General features: G+C 32.3%; 3 protein-coding genes and 2 long non-coding RNA genes across 5 annotated transcripts in view; 2 read left to right on the plus strand and 3 right to left on the minus strand.

The window, feature by feature from the left end:
• Window positions 1–1,725: 1,725 nt before the first annotated feature.
• On the minus strand, window positions 1,726–2,806 carry LOC123655061. The gene is made up of 2 exons (XR_006743317.1): window positions 2,718–2,806; window positions 1,726–1,791 (listed from the first exon to the last, which is right to left on the minus strand). It is a non-coding gene; the product is annotated as an uncharacterized LOC123655061 (long non-coding RNA).
• A 1,854-nt stretch (window positions 2,807–4,660) lies between these two features.
• Window positions 4,661–5,973, plus strand: LOC123655362 (ELMO domain-containing protein 2). The gene is made up of 2 exons (XM_045591176.1): window positions 4,661–5,179; window positions 5,260–5,973. Exons 1-2 carry the CDS (start codon window positions 4,661–4,663, stop codon window positions 5,680–5,682), a joined length of 942 nt encoding a protein of 313 aa, XP_045447132.1. The 3' UTR covers window positions 5,683–5,973.
• Window positions 5,203–7,797, minus strand: LOC123655364. The gene is made up of 2 exons (XR_006743386.1): window positions 7,754–7,797; window positions 5,203–5,452 (listed from the first exon to the last, which is right to left on the minus strand). It is a non-coding gene; the product is annotated as an uncharacterized LOC123655364 (long non-coding RNA).
• An 18-nt stretch (window positions 7,798–7,815) lies between these two features.
• LOC123655363 (thioredoxin domain-containing protein) lies at window positions 7,816–12,273 on the minus strand. The gene is made up of 6 exons (XM_045591177.1): window positions 12,043–12,273; window positions 11,262–11,447; window positions 11,034–11,172; window positions 8,791–8,952; window positions 8,307–8,432; window positions 7,816–8,061 (listed from the first exon to the last, which is right to left on the minus strand). The coding sequence occupies exons 1-6, from the start codon at window positions 12,167–12,169 to the stop codon at window positions 7,848–7,850; spliced, it is 954 nt and encodes a 317-aa protein (XP_045447133.1). The 5' UTR covers window positions 12,170–12,273; the 3' UTR covers window positions 7,816–7,847.
• A 2,545-nt stretch (window positions 12,274–14,818) lies between these two features.
• The window catches only part of LOC123655365, a 33,411-nt gene continuing 33,079 nt past the window's right edge, over window positions 14,819–15,150 (plus strand). Inside the window, exon 1 of the mRNA XM_045591178.1 lies at window positions 14,819–14,943. The gene's annotated coding sequence lies outside the window, so the exon portion shown is untranslated. The remainder of the gene's footprint in view (window positions 14,944–15,150) is intronic.

Here is a 15,150-nt window from a genome sequence, read left to right on the forward strand (position 1 = left end):
CTCCAAACGCCACGCACGTAATAATTATTACTTTAAGTTTTTAAATTGCATTGATGCATTTAAACAAAACTAATACGCTTTCTGAATATTTTCAGAAAGCGTTTTAAATTAATTTTTATGGACACTTATTGCCATAACATCAAATTTTTATTTATTTATAGCCCTTTAGGTACTCAAAAATTCTGTTTTAATACTGTTTGTTTAAAAATCCCCCCAAAACACTACGATATGTCATCCGAGAGCGCGTGACGTCATCTGTACCTCTAAAACAATGGACGCTAAGCCCACAACGCCATCGATCTGGACCGGTAAAATTGCCGTTCCACTAACGTAAAAAACGCCGCGAGCGTTGTGGGCGAATTTTATAAATGGAACGCACATTTGGGAGCTGATAAAGTGTCAGCAGCTGTATGCTCGCAATATGGCGGCATGGTGAAAACATGATGTAGGCGATGCGGACGCTTAGTGGAACGCGGCCAGTGCTTGATGCTGGGGCATTCCACGCGAAGCGGACAACATGGATTCCCAGGAATTGATGTTTACACTGGTGCATGTAGTAAAATAAATGAATATTATTTTCTTATGCAATTAAATCGATAAGTAAAAGCGATTTTCAAATTTCGCATTCAACCTGAAACATCCCACTGTCGGGTATAGGCCTCTTTTTCCATGTATAAGGATTGAAGCTTAATATTTTATTATTATTTAGCTTATTATTAAAAATCGATGATTAGAAAAAAGTTGCCTGTTTTAAAAATCGAGTATATTAACATATCTAAATAATGCTTAGTCCGAGATGTAAATTGACCTTTGAGATTAAAAGCGCGGGAAACGTCGAAAGAGCGGGAGTGTTTTTTTGCAATTTAAAATTTGAAAATATCTTTTATGGTTCAGATAGGTGTAAAGTAGTGTAAATATTTGTTATTTAAGTTCTTTTTAGTTTATATTTTGTATTTAGTGTAAATATTTCTTTGTGTGGTAAGTTTTTAATTCATTTATTTTGTTTCCTCCATGAGAGACGATCCTCCCGATCCTGGGGGCACAGTTCCACAAGTATCTCATTATGTAACTATTGAGCATTGTGAATCTTTTATGGATACGGATGTTAGTTCTGTGAATAATGCAAAGGTACCGAGAAAGCGCACAAATGCTCTAAGAATTTGTAAACATTGCAATAAGAAAAGAAAGCGTCATGGCAAGGTTATTAAGTAGAACGAATGTTCTTGTTTAAATGATGACAATAATTGTGATCTTTCCCTACATATCACAATGACCACTAGTGGTCAAGGTGATATGTCTGCTAATAAAGTCCCAACTACTACAACTCATCTTTACCAAGCCTCAGATATTGGACCATATGTAGTCCGTATACAAAAGAACAATTGTCTCCAGATGAAAATGTCACACTTCACCCTGTCTCTTTTAATCGTTGTCTTAAAAATAATTTATTTAAAAATATTCTAAATGGAAGTTTGAAGACAATTTGCAGAAATAGGCTCTCTCTTACATTTACAAATTTTTCAGATGCTAATAACTTTACCAGCAATACTAAGCTTTCGAGTAACAGATTCAAACCCTTTATTCCATCATTTAATGTCTCTAGAATAGGTATTATAAGAGGGATTCCCACAGAATGGTCTACAGAAGAGGCAATCCAGAATGTTTCTGCTCCTCCAGGTTGTGGAAGTGTTTTAAAAGCAAGGCGACTAAGAAAGAAAACATTTATTGATAATAAAGCCAGTTTTATTGATACGGAAACAATTGTCCTGACTTTCGATGGCCAAATTCTTCCTAAAAGAATTTTCATATGTTTTAATTATTTTCCTGTAGACTTATATATTTACCCTACTATACAATGTTTTAAATGTTGTCGATATGGATATGTCAAAAATATGTGTAGACACGGACATAGCCAGGGGGTGGTTTTGGGGGTTCACCGGGGGAAACCGAAAGAAACTAATCGATAATGGATCGATGATCGATGAGGCATCGTGCTCAGATCACAGATGGATACGCTTCGATGTGCAGATAAATACAGTTCCAGCAATCCCTAGGCGTAACCCATGCAAAACCGACCGCGTGCATTACAGTTTATTAAAAAATTAAGTTTCTTCCTGAAATATCTGTTTTTACAGGGGAATGTTTTGGTATCCTCAAAGCATTAGAATACATTTTGTCAATGAAATTAGAAAAACCCCTTATATTCTAAAAGCGTTTTAATGGCGATTCAAAGATATCCATTTCAATCTAAACCCATGTATCCTGTAATATTTAATATTAGAACTGCTTTACATAAATGTGTTTTAAGAGGATATGTCGTGATGTTTGACTGGATTCCAGGACACGCGGATATTGTTGGTAATGTTCTAGCTGATCGTCTAGCTAATGAGGCTTTGGTGTGCGGTGACATTCATCCTTACATTAATTACTGCCATGATTTGACTACGCTGCCTAGGCTCTATCTCAAGGAAACTTGGGATGAAGCTTGGGAAAATAGTGGAAGGATCAAGGGGACTTTTTTTAAGTCTTTACAACCTAATATTCCTAGTAAGCCATGGTTTTCATCTCTAAAGTTTGGTAAACGTTACTTCATCAATAATTATTCGAATGAGATTGGGTCATGTATGCACACCTGTACATTTGGCCAGGTTTAATATAATTTATTCAGATTTATCTGCTTGTGGGGATGTGGGTGATCTTAATCATATTTTCTTTACCTGCCCTTTGAATAGTTTTTCCTTTTATAATCATCTGGTCTCCATCCGTGTACCATTTCCTGCTATCAAATCTCTTCTTTCATGTTCTAATCCTGCAGGCCTAGCATGCGCGCCACGACAAAATTTTGTCTACCCCTTTTCTCGTATTATCTCTCTATGTCTACAGTAGCTAACATGCGTGCACGCGATACTCTTCTCGTTACGTCAAGAAGAGATAATCATTAAATTTTAGTGATCTGTGATATTTATCTCTACGGAAGCTAACATGACATCGTAATTTTGTCGAATTTTGTCGTTTTAGGAAGAGAAACTTCTCGTCTTCAATATTATCGACGAGAAAGACGATAAATAAAAAATAAATAAAACCGGGTGCCTATTTTTTGTATACCATGGCGTTTCCCTATTATAATTATATAATTTCGGTATACGAAGAGCGGGAGAAGACAAGACAACATTCAGAATAAAAAACAAAACAAAATTATATTAAAAAAATCAATAACTAAAAATAAAATTAAATAGAATAAAAGTAAAATCAATAATCAAAAAAAAAAAAAAATTCAAAAATTCAAAAAATTTTAAAAATTAAAAAAAAAAAAAACAATGCGTGATAGAATTACAATTATCTAATGTGCGACAAGATATAAAGCACAACACGAGCATATTGTTTTACATATATAATTAATTCATTCATTACACATATAAAATTCATTTACTTACGCCGTTTTATTTTCCATATTAGATTTTTTAAATTAGATATACACTTTTTATCTTAGCCAAAAGGCCGAGAACATTGTTAAATAAAACATGTGTCACTCGTTTGAAATTGGTCAATAACCTTGTAAATTCAACTTTACGACATAAGAAATAAGAATGATATTCAGTTGTGATTATGGTCAGAGCTGGGCACCGTTAATCAAATGGTTAGCTTCGTTAATCGCTATTCCGCTAATACAAAAATTAGTTTCGTTAAACGTTAAAACGCTACATTTTAGAAGATTTAACGTAAGTTAAAGTTAATCGTTAATCGTTAACATATGACTAAAAAAGCATTATATTATTTGCTGATTATTTAATACCATTCATATCATACAGTGCAGTTTTCCCGCTCGCACGCGCCACACCTAAGCTATATTTGTTTCACTCACACCGCGGCACGCGTTCCGCGCTGCAAGTGCCGGCGCGCTCGACCAAACTTGTCGAAACCTGTTTTTCCCGCCGCGCGCGGTGCGTACTTCCATTGGGTTAACTGTTAACGCGTCCGTTAACCATTTTATAAGTTAGCTTAAAAGTTAATCCGTTACTCGAAGTGTTAACTTCGTTAATTAACTGTTAACGGATTAACGAGTTAATGCCCAGCTCTGATTATGGTTGATAATGTTTCTCTACTCGACAAGGCGAAGTCTTCGGAAGAGAATTTTGTCTCTCGTAGTGCGCATGTTAGGGTAATCGAGAAAATACTCGATGTAGACATTATCTCTCTCTCTCGTCAAGAGATATCTCGTTGTATGCATGCTAGGCCGGCTGATATATATACAGCTTTATCTATTTTCCTGTTAAATAATAATTTGAAATTATAAATCGTTATACTTATCCTATCATAGTAATCCTACCTGATCCTTTTCCAAATCCATGAGTAATGTCCTTTTAAATCGTGATAAACATTTCCCTGCTTTTGTTAGTGGCATATGCGCAAACCGCGTGATGCCAAATATATTTAAAAAAAAAATAAAAAATAATAATGCAAAGTGACATTGACAATTTCACATTCAGTATAATTCAGCATGAATTCAGCTTTTCATCTTCTTTATTACTATCGAAATTTAAATTTTTATATCTGTATATATATATAATTACACGTTTTAATAATGAAACAGCGTCGAACAAACTAATTTCAAGCAAGACACCTGTAATATGCTAAAACTGGAGTGCATATTATGAATAAAATGGTCTTTTTTAATCTTTGGTCTGTGCTGCAGTGGTATCTGAGACCTTTTATAAAATGGTTTTTAAGAAAAACAACACGGCTATGCGAGCTTCAGAGAATATGCTATGGAGATAAGGCTGGAGCCGAAAGAACCTGCAATATTGAAAAATCATTGATGTTGTCGAGAACTCAAGATGTTAAGGATGTTGTTTCATTTTTAGACTTAGTAGTTAAGGAGCGAAGGTTTCATTCGTCAAATTTTCACGAAATACTCGATCCATCAATAAACATAATTTTAAGAGTTAAAAAGATAAACCCAAAACTTCATGATGTTTTTGTGCCTTCATTTAGGAAAAGCTTACAACAAATTTGGAGTTACCGACAATTAATCGACGAAATAGAAGATCTTCGTCGAACACAATTTGATAGTAACAATATTGAACATGAAGAAAAATTATTGAAATTGTGGGATTTATTAGTTCCCAACAATCCTTTAGAAGCTCGAGTGACAAAAGAGTGGCAATACATTGGATTTCAGGTATTTCATAACATTTAAAACCATAAGGTATGAAAATTATTTATTTATGTTTAAATATTTAATACAAATTTTTCTTTTAGGGTGATGACCCGAAAACTGATTTCCGTGGAATGGGACTTTTAGGATTAGAAAATTTACTCTTTTTTGCTTCTGAATACCCTGAAGTATCGAGCCATGTACTGAGTCATTCAAGGCATCCAAAATATGGGTACACTTTTGCTATAGTGGGCATAAACTTAACATCAATGGCTTATTATCTTCTTAAGGATGGATCTGCAAAAACATACATGTTTAATGCCAAGCAGTATTTGCCCAGTGTAAATTTATTTCATAAATTTTACTGTTATCTCTTCTATGAATTTGACAAACTGTGGATAGAATCTAAGCCTGAAAATATAATGGAGTTTTCAGTTATTTTCAAAAAATTTGAGAATGCCATTCAAACTGAATTAGCTGATCCAGCATCTGTGTTCAGAATAAACATTGAAGTGGATACTGTTTAATAATTGAAACTAGTCATTATTTTTATTTAATAGACCAATCTATGAGCACATACATGTGTTAGTGTGTATATGTTATATACAATTTAGTAAATACAATTTTTAATAATTTAGATAAGTATAACTGAGCACATTTGACTCAAAATTTATTGTATTACATAACATATTTTGTACAATCCATATAGACAATAGCTAAGGTGGTTTGCAAATATTGGTAGTTGTCATACTTCCCTTTGTTCATGAGTTCTAACTATAATATATAATTATTATAATATAAGGAAATAGAGATCTCAAGCAATTTTTTTTCCTCGTTTCTTTTTATATGGTAACTAACTGACCCAAATGTTGTTTTGTCATCAGTCAGTTCAGCCTATTGCAGTCCACTGCTGGACATAGGCCTCCCATAGTTCACGCCAGACATCCCAGTTCTCTGCAATCCTCATCCAGCCTAAACCAGCAATCTTATGTAGATCGTTGGTCCAACGGGCCGGAGGAGGTCCCACACTGCTTGTCAAGACGCGGTCTCCACTTCTGGACCCGTCTGCTCCTACGGTCATCGGCCCTGCGACACAGATGACCAGCCCACTGCCACTTCAACCTGCTAATTCTGTGAGCTATGTCGGTTACTTTCGGTCTCTCGCGGATAGTCTCATTTCTAATCCTATCTTTGAGAGAAACCCCAAGCATAGCCCGTTCCATTGCAAGTTGACCGACTTTAAACTTGTGGACCAGTCCCTTTGTCACTGTCCACGTCTCGGCACAAATATAATCCTGAACAACTTTGAGAAGGGTACCATCGACCGATACCGTTCTCGGTATGACTCGGTTGTTAAACATAACCGTGACTTTGTCGAAGTTCATACAGAGACCGACATGTCGCGAGGACTCGTTTAGGTCGGCCAGCATTTGGCCTAACTCATCCAACGTCTCCGCAAGGATGACGATATCGTCGGCGAAACGAAGGTGGGAGATGCATTCGCCGTTGACGTTGATGCCTCGTTCCCTCTAATCTAAGGTCTTAAAGACATCTTCCAGCGCAGTGGTAAACAGTTTCGGTGATATTACATTATATATTTGTTTTGTCATATATGTTATCAACCCCCTTAATCCCCCCCTCCCTTATAACTTAGGGATATGAAAAATAGATGTTGGCAGATTCTCAGACCTACCCAATATGCACACAAAATTTCATGAAATCAGTCCAGCCATTTCGGAGGAGTACTGTAACTGACACTGTGCCACAAAATTTTTATAAATAATATAATTTTGTTTTAATTTTTGGCACAATTATTTTGTTGATGTTTTATACTTTGGTAAATTATCTTACATGATATGGTAATTATTTTAGTAACACGATGCAATGTAAGCTTTTTCACAAATTATGCAGGCGTTGCAAATAAAATTTTACACAAGCACATAATTTTGTTTCCTTCTCAACTATTTTTAATGACTTATTTTTGCCAAAATAAATTGAAGAAATTATAATAAAAATACTTTATTTAAAAGTACAAAATACACGAAAAATTAGAAAATTTTTATAAACTAAAGCTTTGCTTAATAAATTAAGTTGCGAAATAATTTTATTACTAATAAAAATACACAAAAATTATGTGGTGTCATGGGACACCAGGTAGGAACGAAGTTCCTTCGGATAGTATTGAAGCAACTCAATTTGAAAAAAAAAATGTTGAAGTTTTTTGTATATTTTCTAGTTCTTGATATTTTTTAATTTTGTTGATTGGTTTTTAATTAAGTACATAAAAGTATTTAGGAAATTTAGTATTTTAGAAAATAACAAATACCGTAAAATAAAATAAATCAAACAAAATAATAATAATAATTCAAACTATCAAGTGAAATAAATACAGTAGTGTGACTGATATTACGTCACTTCCGTTATATATTTTTCTTACGGTTTTACTATCACATTTTTTTCAGTTTGGTCGCCCAGCCAAATGTCAAGTCTGCCAAAAGGAACCTCGTTCCAAAAAACGATTATTATAATTTATACTTATATCAAAACCATGTTTCACATGCTGTAAAAGGACGGATGAATAAAATGCAATATCACTACCCTGCTCTGTATCTATCTTATATATAAAAGTTCTTTTTTTAATATTAACCAACTTCAGCATTATGTCATACATTTTTTTCTTAAATTTTTCATTTCATTTACTCTTCTTGCTTTGAGTTTGTTTATCTTTTTTAACAGATTTCGGTTTTGATTTTCCAGCTTTAATGATAGCTATAAGTGCCGTTATAGCCACTAGACCAAAACCGAGGACGCCGATTTGCCAAATCCATGGATATCGTGCCAATATTTTCAATCCAAAAGCAATACTGTACCTTATCATCTCAACACACCAATCAACCAATTCATCACTAAAAATAAAATAAAACTGATTATTAACTACTTCACTATCTTATTTTTTTGTTATATTATTGAAATCTATAGGAATTCTTATTTCAAAAATGAAAACATTTTCATTTTATTGAAATCTCTAAAATTTATACATAATTGTTTAAATTTTTTGTTTAATTTTTATTTTATTTTTTTTTCAAGAAAGTATAACTACGTTACGAGAATGTAAAATATTACTTTTACAGTATTTTAAAACAATACTTACAACGGTGAGGAAAGAAGTGGTACAGCTTCAGCCTTTGAATTTTTATACCAATCTTGTGCAAATGAAACAAATGACTTAATATCATTTTTGGGCAAATCATATCTGTACACCTTGCCCAAACGGAAACTAAAAATATAAACATTGTAAAGTCATATTTTTCGTATATATAGTACATTAAAAACATACAGAATATAAAAACTACGTCTTTAAATATTTGATATATATCCACAGAAGAAGATGAAGAAATTTAAAAAATATTCCAATTTGAAGATTAAAGTATTGACAATCTGAATGCAATGTCAAAGGGTTATCATAATATTATAATAATTTCATTATCACATCCACTACTCGTTTAATATTCACCAATTAATGATAAAATGGGTCAATTAATTCAAATAACAACTGGCTTATCAAATTAAGTCTAATGAAAATTTAAAGTGCGTAACAAACATTTACAAGGGTCAATAAAATTATCAAAACTCACAAAAGAAATGCTGGTAGCTTTGTGACTTTAAAACGTTTTGCTGTATTAGCTCCTGCTAAATTAGCATCCACTCTAGCAAGATTAATACGACCTCGTAATGTGGCACCCACGCCTTCCCAAACAGCATGTAACCTTTGGCATTCCACACATGATGCACCATAACTGTTGAACAAACAAACAAAATTAATACTTAAAAACGCATTAAAAAGCGAGAATATAGTAATCAATTGTATAGTGTTATTTTACTTTATTACACAAATCTGTATTATTATTCAATAAAAATGAATATCTATTTCCCTTCTTATTAATCCTCTTCTTATTAACGCTATGGCTACGCGTTGGCGCAACGGTTATAGCCATGGATTGTACCCGTTGCGCTGGCGGTTGCGGGTTCGATCCCCGCACATGACAAACATTTGGTGTTTGGTGCCATACAGGTGTTTGCCGTGGTCTGGGTGTTTGTGCAGTCCTTGTGGGTCTCCCCACCGTGCCTCGGAGAGCACGTTAAGCCGTCGGTCCCGGTTGTTATCAAGTACACCTGATAGCAATCGTTACTCATAGTAGGGAATATATCCGCCAACCCGCATTGGAGCAGCGTGGTGGATTAAGCTCTGATCCTTCTCCTACATGGGGAAAGAGGCCTATGCCCAGTAGTGGGATATTACAGGCTGAAGCGATTATTAACGCTATAATTTGACTAGGCCAATTTATTAATTTTTTTCTTAAGTTTTCTAATACCTTAATAGAAGGAAAAATTCAGTCAAATTGAGAACCTTCTTTTTTTGAAGTTGGTTAAAAATATTAAAAACTATCGTTATATAATAAAATTAAAAAATCTATGAACAGCGAATGTCATTTCCTTAGACCTAATTAAACTTATTTTGTGGCATTTCCTTAGACCTAATTAAACTTATTTTGTGGATGACCCCTTAATGGCGTGGGACGTTTTTCAAGACAGAGCACTGTCACATAAGCGAGGTCTAGGATATGATAAGACTTATAATAGTTACTTAGATTGTGTAGTACAACAGGCAGTTCTCATATCAAATCATCCTTTTTCCAGACAAACCACATAAAGTAGGAGAATTAATTAACAAGACCTGCTACACACCAAACTTATTCAACAGTTATTATTATTATTATATATTATAATTATTTATGTGTATAATAATTCAGTTGATTGATTCAGCCTGTAACAAGTGACAGCTGGGCATAGGCCTCTTTTTCCATCTAAGTGAAGGGCCGGAGCTTAATCCACCATGCTGCTCCACTGTGGGCTGGCTGGTGTTTCCTACTAAGAGTAATAATTGTTATCAGGTATTTATAATAAAAACCGGGAGCGGCAGCTTAAGGAGCTGAGGAACGGCCGGTGGGGAGACCCACAAGAGCAGAAATCCAAACTGGAAAGAAATATTTGTACAAATACAAACATCCATCCCGAGCGGGGAGTCGAACTTGCAAACCATCAGTGTTTTAGGTGATTACATGCATGAGTACACCAAAGCGGTTGTTTACATAATAATATTGTCAAGACTCAGATTAGCATTATTTTTAACTCTTTAATTAATGCGTTTATTATTGTTTCATATCAACTTTTTGCTGTCTTTTATAAAAAGTACATACCTCTATATACAAATAGATACAGAAGAATACAAAATTGTATTTATTTTCCTAATTATTTTTGCAAGGCTGTTTTTATCGCCGTTATAAAAAAAAATTCATACATTTATGTTTGAATTATTTTGTTCTTTCGACTACTAGTGTGTGGTAAAATTAATGTGTAAAAAAATTAATGTTTAACATTTTTAACAGTTTGTATACCACATTAAAAGTATTGAATAGATAAATGTTGTCTTTCTAACACTTATTTAATATAGATAAATTAGCAATATATATACCCCTTTTCTAAACTAATATTAAACAGTAAAAAATAAAATGTAAGATAAAACATTTAAAACCAATTAAAAAAAAATTGTTTCCTAATTCTTTTGTGCTGCTTTTTTGCAATTTTAGCATGATGTTTTATAACTCATATCTTTCCCTAATATACAGATTTTCCATAACAATATTAAGTTTTGAAATGTTTATCAGTCAATGTATCAGTATCAATGTATGTATCAGTATCAATGTTTATCATATATATATATATATATATATATATATATATATATATATATATATACGGTCGAATTGAGTAACCTCCTCCTTTTTTGAAATCGGTTAAAAAATAATAATGTACTTACAACATAACAAACCAATCCCCAGTTGTAGCTCCAGTAGCAGCTTGAGTCATATGCTCAAATATTTTATCTGTTAGTTCCTTTACTGCTGGTGACTGATTCTTTTCCAAAAATCCATATATCTCATTTTCATCAGGTTCCCCTATAAAATGTTATAAAAATTTAAGATTTTTAATTATAAATTGATTTCTCAAACTAATTTTAGTAATCAATTTTCATAAAAAACTTTACCATCGTACAATAAAGGTACACCATGTCTAAAGAAAACAACTGCAGGCTCTTTAGTTGGAGAATAAAGTCTTGCTAAATGACTGTTCACTGCCTTCACAGTTGCAGCATTCAAATGCTTCTGAAAGTCTTCATACAAGCCATCTAGAGTTTTTTCAAACTTGTCACAAACATCACAATTTTGTTTAGCTGAAAAAAATGTAAATATTTGAATTTTGCAAATAGTCCAACAATATTTAAATAAATGGGATGTAGATGTTTAGATTGAAATAGTCAACTATTTTTTTTTTCAAAGGTTAAATATACTGCTATATGAATCATATGGTTATCTCTTCTATTTACAATATTAAATAAGTAACTTATAACATTCACACATAGTTGTCTGCTACTATGGTAAGCAATTTAATGCTTGTGTTACAGGTAACAACTGATTGCTACTTTCTTTTTTTTTGGTAAATATATATAGAAATAATACGTATTTAAATACATGTTAATAAATATAGATATTACAACCAGACTCAGAGGCAATCGAACTCGCAACGCGCAGAGAAAGCAGGGCCACTACAAACTGCACCAACGGGCTAGTCCTATTAGTACCAAGATGAAATTTGGCTACTTTTTAGATTAAGAGGCGTCATTTTGAAGTTAGATAGGTTAGAGTTATTAATTTTATTTTTGTAATGAAATTATGTCGATAAAAAGTCTAATTTTGAAGTTAGATAATTCGACGGCTCTTAATCTAAAGACTTGCCTGAAATTTTTAATAAAAATCTTCAGTACTTACAAAACAAGACGATAAGTTTTTCTTCTTCTTTTATAAACTGCAGTAATTCATCATCACTTACACTTTGTAAACTTTGACAGTGTGTAGATGCAAAAAATATAAATAACCAACAAAGTTTTATGATCATGTTAATAGATTAAATCTAACAATATTTTATATAAAAACTGTGTGATGTATGTAACGAGAAGAAGAACCTAACTTTATTTAAACACATATGTTTATGACAATATGGAGCGTCTCCTTATATTTAAATACTGAATAAAAATACTTTATCAACATAAAGATAATAACATAAATTTATAATTTAATAATATAATAATTGATAAGTTTGACGGCTATCTATATATTTCGGCAATCTATATAAAATTATAAATAATGAAATAAAATACTTTAATGGTCCGAGCTTATATGAAACTGCTTAAATGTCAATTGTCAAGTAAATATCATAATCATTATCTTGATCCAATCTTGATCATTATCAAGTTTTAGGTTATGAAGGGTGCGTTCCACTAAAGGCCCCCAACGCTATCGATTACGACCGCTAAAATTGCCGTTCCACTATAATCATCACAAAACAACGACCCATTTTGTCACTTGTCATCGGGATGTAAATAGTGAAGTAACCATACGACTAGGTATTCGATACTTACGATAAATCGATTCAAGTTTGTATTAGTATTTGATCGATTGGATTATGTAAAGTAAAGTGCATTGGATTAAAATCTGACTATAAAATTTAACTAAAACTTTAAAATTATAGGTAATTTGAAATTATGCAGCGGTACAAGAGATCCATTTGTCTTTCGTGTATTTTTTTATATTGTTTTCTAACATTTACGCCAATTTCTGTCATTATAATGAAACAACTTTTTAGATTTTATAGTAGTTTATTAGATTCTGGCCATGAGGACATGGTCCTCCCCTGACAATGGTTGCTGTTAAATTAGTATCTGAAACATCAGGCATGTAAAAAATCTAATAAGCTGCGAAAAAATCCGAGAAAGTTGTTTTTTTTTTTGTAACAATTACAACATCCTATCCCAATCACAAAAAACTACTTTTTGAATAATTTTTGACTACACGTATTTAGTTGACTATTTTTTCGTCTACCTACATTGTGTTACTTATCGATGAAATTGAAGTTGGGTTGTTTTCGATTGCGAGTAAACACAATTGTTTTCCGTAGAGGTTACAAAAAAATATTCAATTACAATGAAAATCGAATGATGCTGGTGAAATTCAATAATTAATCAGTTACAAGGCTAAAAAGAAAGAATTAGAACGTAACTGTTTTGAGACGTTTTGTAATACTTAAAAATTGCATGCTACTATAAAGTAAGCACAAAAAGAATACTCCCAAAATATTTTATCATATTATTTAACAAGCCAAAAAAAACACTTTTTTAAAAACACTTTATGTTACTAATAATTCTTTTATTGTTTCTTACAGTTTCGTACCTAGTTACGTTCTAAAGTATTTGCCAAATGTCAAAACGTACCTAATATTTTGTGATGACTATAACATAAAAACGCCACGGGCTTGTAGGCAAATTTTATAGGTGGAACGCATATTTGAGTGCTGCGTGCTCGTAATAAGATGGCATGATAAAAACATCCAGCTGTGGGGGTTGTGAGTAAATATTTCGCGTGGATTAGAGACAATTTAATTCAACATAAATTCCCATGGATTTATCGTTGCATTTGTTGATTGAGCGATTTAGGAATTTGTCAAAAAACAACAATAAATTCGCGAAAATCCATGTTGAATTAAATTTTACTGTCATCCATACAAAATATAGTAGAAACTAGAAAGACAATTTCAGCCGTCGTGGTCGATAACGTTGCGAGCGTTAAGTGGAACGTAGTCTATGTGAAAAAACGATGTGAAGAAGAAAACAGTACATAGTAGAGTCCATAGATTATACACTTATATACTAGAGTCCATGCCTACAGTAGAAATTGACGTATTAGGGATGGGCAAATGAAAAAAATATATCGATATATATCGTATCGATATTTTTAAAAAGTATCGATATATACTGAATAAAAAATATCGATATTTCGATATATCGATATTTTTACTATAAATTGAAAATTAATATATATATTTGGCAAGTATATTAATTTTATTACATATTATTACAATGAAGACTTAAGTATTATGATAACAATGAAGAATATATATTATTGTATATATGAATTACATATTATTACTAGCTGCTGTGCCCGCGACTTCGTCCGCGTGGAATTTAACAAAAAAGTTATTGTTCAGTTCGCAGTTATAAAAAAAAACTAAAATAAAAGTAGCCTAAGTTACACCTTATTACACCAGCTATCTGCTAGTGAAAGTCCCGTCAAAATCGGTCCAGCTTAATGAACATGTACGCACACGTTACACCATAGATTAGCACTAGATTTACACTTTGGTATTTGATCACACTTAAATGAAGTCTAAAGAAACTACCCATAGATATGTTTTTTGGTTGCGTTCACAAACTACAGAGAGATATAGACAGCACTAATACCAAAACTCGCAAACTTTCGCGCGCTCTGTCACAGTTATTCATTTACAGATAAAACGGACCATATGTTGAAATAAAAGTAGAATACATAATTCATTTAAAATATAATATAATTAAAAAAAAAATATCGACTTCGATATTCAAAAATAAATATCGATTATCGATATTTTGAAATTAAAAATAACGCCGATATGTATCGATATTTTTTTGAAAAAATATCGATATTTCGATATATCGATATTTGGTGCCCTTCCCTATGACGTATAGTCTATAGATCAACTATAGATGTAGTTTTTATTGAACATACAAATGTACTGTTTGTTTTCATATAATAATATAGGAAAATTGTTGAAGATATTACTGTTTGTTCATTCGGAGGTAAATTATATCATTAAGGAAATTACAATTCCTGTTTATTTTGTAACCCGTCCACCGCTATTTACGATACTTATTTTAATTTCTTATTTTTATCCGCCCTTTTATTAAAGTTGCGAGTAATTGATCTAATAAGTGAATAGAACTTAAGGTCAGCAAGTTTTAACCTTGCGTCCTTATTTTAAAGTAGGTTGTATGTTGTCATTTGCTA

Source organism: Melitaea cinxia, chromosome 7 (genome assembly GCF_905220565.1).
Source record: "Melitaea cinxia chromosome 7, ilMelCinx1.1, whole genome shotgun sequence".
NCBI lineage: Eukaryota > Metazoa > Arthropoda > Insecta > Lepidoptera > Nymphalidae > Melitaea > Melitaea cinxia.